This window comes from Lathyrus oleraceus, chromosome 5 (assembly GCF_024323335.1).
Source record: "Lathyrus oleraceus cultivar Zhongwan6 chromosome 5, CAAS_Psat_ZW6_1.0, whole genome shotgun sequence".
Classification (NCBI taxonomy): Eukaryota; Viridiplantae; Streptophyta; class Magnoliopsida; order Fabales; family Fabaceae; genus Lathyrus; species Lathyrus oleraceus.
Genome location: NC_066583.1, coordinates 260,924,883 through 260,928,874, shown reverse-complemented (window position 1 = coordinate 260,928,874; position 3,992 = coordinate 260,924,883). Strand labels below are relative to the sequence as shown.

Below are 3,992 nucleotides of genomic sequence, written 5' to 3'. Positions count from 1 at the left end.
ATTTTCTCTCTCATCTACTGACTTTAATTTTGAAGTGTTAACTCTGCATACCTATGTGTCGCCGTACCGAAAGTTCACTACATCGCTTCATAACTTAAGTCCATTGGATCCCCACATATTTATGGTCCCGTTATGAAAGAACTACCATCACAGATATTGCTTTGGTTTTTCAATAAAGCCATGCTACTAGAGACTGGATAAACTGTTACCTTGTAAGCTGTTTAAACAACCAAAACCAGACTTTCAAAGTCTCGTTCAACTGATCACACTAGGCACCACCACCTGAATCATCAATTAAGTTGGTCACAGAATGATGACCAATAAGTCTAGCCAATTTGATTTCCATTTCATATTCTAAATTCTGTCATGAAAATATGCGAAATCATGACACAATAATAAAAACCAAAGATAAACTTATGAATATTTAAATTGTTCAGTAACCAAAATAGAGCCAACCATCCAATTCGCTAGCATAGCAATCCAATATGCTAAAGTTTTGTTATAAACCTATAATAATAATAATAACTCATGCACCAGAATCAAACTCAATGCTGTAAATTTTTACAACCATCAAAACTATTTCCCTATTAATCATTCTGAGAATAAAGCTGACATAACCAACTCTTGAAAATATGCAGCCCTGCTAGTTCTCTCTTCAACATCCTGTTCATTGCCGCCAGTCTTCGGTGCATCTGCCCCTCCCAAGCTGCAAGCATAAAGCCATCATCAAAATTTCAGTATTGAGTGTGTTAAGGAAGATACTTTCATAAAACTTATTTCAATAACTAATTTGAAAATACACTACAGCATACCTTAATACTGTGTAAATTACTCAAAATTCAATATAACCAATATTTAAATCATAAACATATGGAATGCATGATTGTATTCAGTCAGCCACATCTAAATCCTTTGATTCATATTGCACGTTTCAGATTTCAATTCAGATTTTAAAATTTGAACAGTTCAATGTTAATCAATTGTTTCAGATGCCTCTGACTGCGTATAATCAAGGGATTGTGACTGCATAAAGATGGATCCAATTCAAATAGTGGTTCATGTTTTGCAAGTAATTACATAAAAATATTCAAAGAGACGAAGGATATAGAACTACTTCTCCATAATCAATGATATTAAATTCAGATAGACTATTACACTTATGAATTTATTTGGTAATTATACCATATCCAAGAACAAAGATTAACAAAGACTGCAAAGGAAAAAAGTGAATTTTTAATCTTGCATGTTCCTCAACTTTGTTCTTTTTCATCATACCGGCATACCACCATTACAACAAATAGATGAAGATAAGTGTAATACCTTTTTGCAATGGAAATGCCTTTTGCAGCAGTAACATCTGAGGCATTGGTCCTGTCATCTTCATCTGAACTGAAATCATTGAAGCTTTGACCATCAAGATTGTCCTGAGATGCTGACAAAGCTGAACCGAACATTGTTTCATGTTTGTTACCCCGTAGAGCAGGTTCGTTCCCCAGATTCAGAGCAGACCAAGCACGCTATGTAGAAAGTATACGTTGTTAAATCAACATATTGAATTGAGTAAGATAAGAATCTTCCTACACTAAAACTGAACTATGCTACAATTAAAGTGCATGAATCCCAGGATAAGCAAAAGATACCGAATGCATAATTCCAAAGCTTGAATTCTGCACAGTCCTTATCGCATCCTCCCCTAACTTTTCATTGCACACGGGACAAATCTGATATAGGAACAGTGAAACAGTCATTGTGATCAATCAAAGGCATTGTCCTCAATCAATCAAAGTATAAAAAGGAAACCAAATCTAACAAAAATGAGAGTAAATAGTGTAGCAATAAGTTCTAGTAAACATAAATTTTTGAAATCCAAGAGGTCGTACCATATTATTTGCATCAAATTCTTCTGAAGGATCGCAGCGCAAGGAAACTTCAATGTCAAAATCACATTCATAACATTTTACAATACACAGTAAAACATGATCCAGACCAACTGGATTGAATGCCGGAATATCATCTATTAGATACAGAATTATATTAGCATCAGAAAGTATATCTAGCACAAGAACTGCATTTTGCATGAGTTACAAAGTACATTTCAAAACTAAAGAGCAATTAAAAAACAAAATTAACAGTATGCCTTGCTCCTCAGATTAAGTTACGGAATTGAAATCATCCAAAATTCTCTAAATTAGGGGAAATTGTTTTTGCAATTAAATGAAAAGGGTTGAGTTTAGAGGCTTTAACGATAATTATACCGGTGAATTTAAAAACGGCTTAACAAGGAAAAGGTTTAATTTTCCGGTGAACTAAATCGAAGACTTGACGTATGATCAATCAAATCTATTAAAATAGCACAATAAAAGTGATAGATCAATTGATACTTGTTAAAGTGGCTTCATTTCTAAGGTATCAACATTCATATCAATTAGTTACGCCACACTGTTAATCAAAAGAATAGTTTTCAGAAACAGATAAATATTATTAAAATGAAGTAAAAAAAACAACCTTTTTCATCGGCAGAAGTAGTTCTGTCATCATCAACCACATTCCAATTATTTATTCTTCTGGGGGCTGGGCTGCAATTTGTGACGCTTCTGTTTCCATAAGCACGAGTCCTTATTCTTCTGAGTTCAGACGGAAATCTGCCGTATACAATAAAATCTCGAGGCTCTTGAGCACGTGTTGGTGAAGAAGAAGAAGAGCTGACATTGTCGTCTTCGACGAAGTTCGTCATTCTCACTCACCAATAGTACTTTTTGTTAGATGGGTTGAGAGATGTAGGTTCTTCTTATATAGAAAAAAACTCAGCATGTGTATATAATGTGATAAGCACAAATGGAAAATAATATTTAAACATGTTATTGTTCTATTAAAGTCAAATTTTTCAATAAATTAAAGATTGTGATTAAAAAAAAAAGTCAAGAAATTATGATCACCTTCGAAGGCTTTATATCATGAATTGTGAAAGAATAGTGAGTTTCAAAGAGAGAAACGGTTACTTGGAAAACATTCATTCAGTGGCAAAAAATTACACAATTTATTTTCTTTAAAATTGAAGGAGGTTGAGTTGAGAGAAATAATAATAACTCAGAAACACTGAATTTTGGCATGAATGCGCGAAATACTGTGCATTGAACTAACTCAAAAGCGTTTTTGTTTTGTTTGTTTTCGGAGAAAAGCGGGAATTGAAAAAAGCATGAAAAAGCGAAAACGAGAGAGAAGAAATAGCGAGAAAAGGAAGTACCATGTTGAAGGAGAGAGAGAAGGGAAGTGATTGGAATGAAGAAGATAGATAGGAAGCCATGTATTTCACGTCCATGCTTGTTTTCTTCTTCTTCTTCATTTTCATTTGCATTCTGATACTATTTTCTGAACTCGACACATTCAAACAACTTCACTACGCAAGACTGACACGTGGAATTTTCATAATGTAATCTTTTTTTTACCAAAAAATAATAGTGTATTCTAATCTTTATTTGAAAGGAAGATTTAATTTTTAAATTAAGACAAAAAGGAGAGTGGTGTATCCTATCCCATCACATTTTTAAAATATAATTTAATAATATAAAATATTTTAATTGAATGGTAGTGTAATATTTTTTTTATATTGACACTACTGTTAATCTATTAAATTAATTGAATGAACAATATATTTATTTTATATTTACTTTCCATATATGTTATTACCAATGTTATTTTATAAATAGTTAAAATAAAAGTTATTTTTTTTCAATATCTAACCTCAATAATTAATTGAGTGTAAGATCCTATGAATTTAGAAATTATAATTTCTCTTATATTTTTATACATTTTGATAATGACTAGGTTCCCTTTATTCTACTATAATACTCCCTATTAATAAAGTTAATTATTTATGAAAATTAATAATTAATAATTTAAAGAATAGATAATATTAATTCATAATTTACAGAATTATCAAAATATATTTAACCTTAAAAATAATAATATTTCTATATATTAAGTAATACATT

The 3,992-nt window shown here is 31.3% G+C and overlaps 1 protein-coding gene across 4 annotated transcripts; it reads right to left on the bottom strand.

The window, feature by feature from the left end:
* Positions 1 to 396: 396 nt before the first annotated feature.
* Positions 397 to 3,354, bottom strand: LOC127083718 (protein DEHYDRATION-INDUCED 19 homolog 4). Of its 4 annotated transcripts, none has more exons than XM_051024045.1 (6): positions 3,245 to 3,354; positions 2,506 to 2,784; positions 1,881 to 2,014; positions 1,641 to 1,721; positions 1,321 to 1,517; positions 397 to 706 (listed from the first exon to the last, which is right to left on the bottom strand). In XM_051024045.1, exons 2-6 carry the CDS (start codon positions 2,732 to 2,734, stop codon positions 592 to 594), a joined length of 756 nt encoding a protein of 251 aa, XP_050880002.1. In that variant the 5' UTR covers positions 2,735 to 2,784; positions 3,245 to 3,354; the 3' UTR covers positions 397 to 591. The 4 variants fall into 4 exon arrangements, with proteins under 4 accessions (XP_050880002.1, XP_050880004.1, XP_050880003.1 ...); XM_051024047.1 differs by having other exon boundaries at positions 2,506 to 2,735; positions 3,245 to 3,332; XM_051024046.1 differs by having other exon boundaries at positions 2,506 to 2,739; positions 3,245 to 3,329.
* Positions 3,355 to 3,992: the final 638 nt, after the last annotated feature.

What these genes read in the sequence shown, in the direction of transcription:
- LOC127083718 (XM_051024045.1), bottom strand. Translation starts at nt 2,734, where the DNA reads ATGACGAACTTCGTCGAAGACGACAATGTCAGCTCTTCTTCTTCTTCA. An exon ending in AATTTGATGCAAATAATATG is followed by an intron (nt 1,722 to 1,880) that starts GTACGACCTCTT and finishes TTCCTATATCAG; the next exon opens with ATTTGTCCCGTGTGCAATGA. An exon ending in GCTTTGGAATTATGCATTCG is followed by an intron (nt 1,518 to 1,640) that starts GTATCTTTTGCT and finishes CTTTCTACATAG; the next exon opens with CGTGCTTGGTCTGCTCTGAA.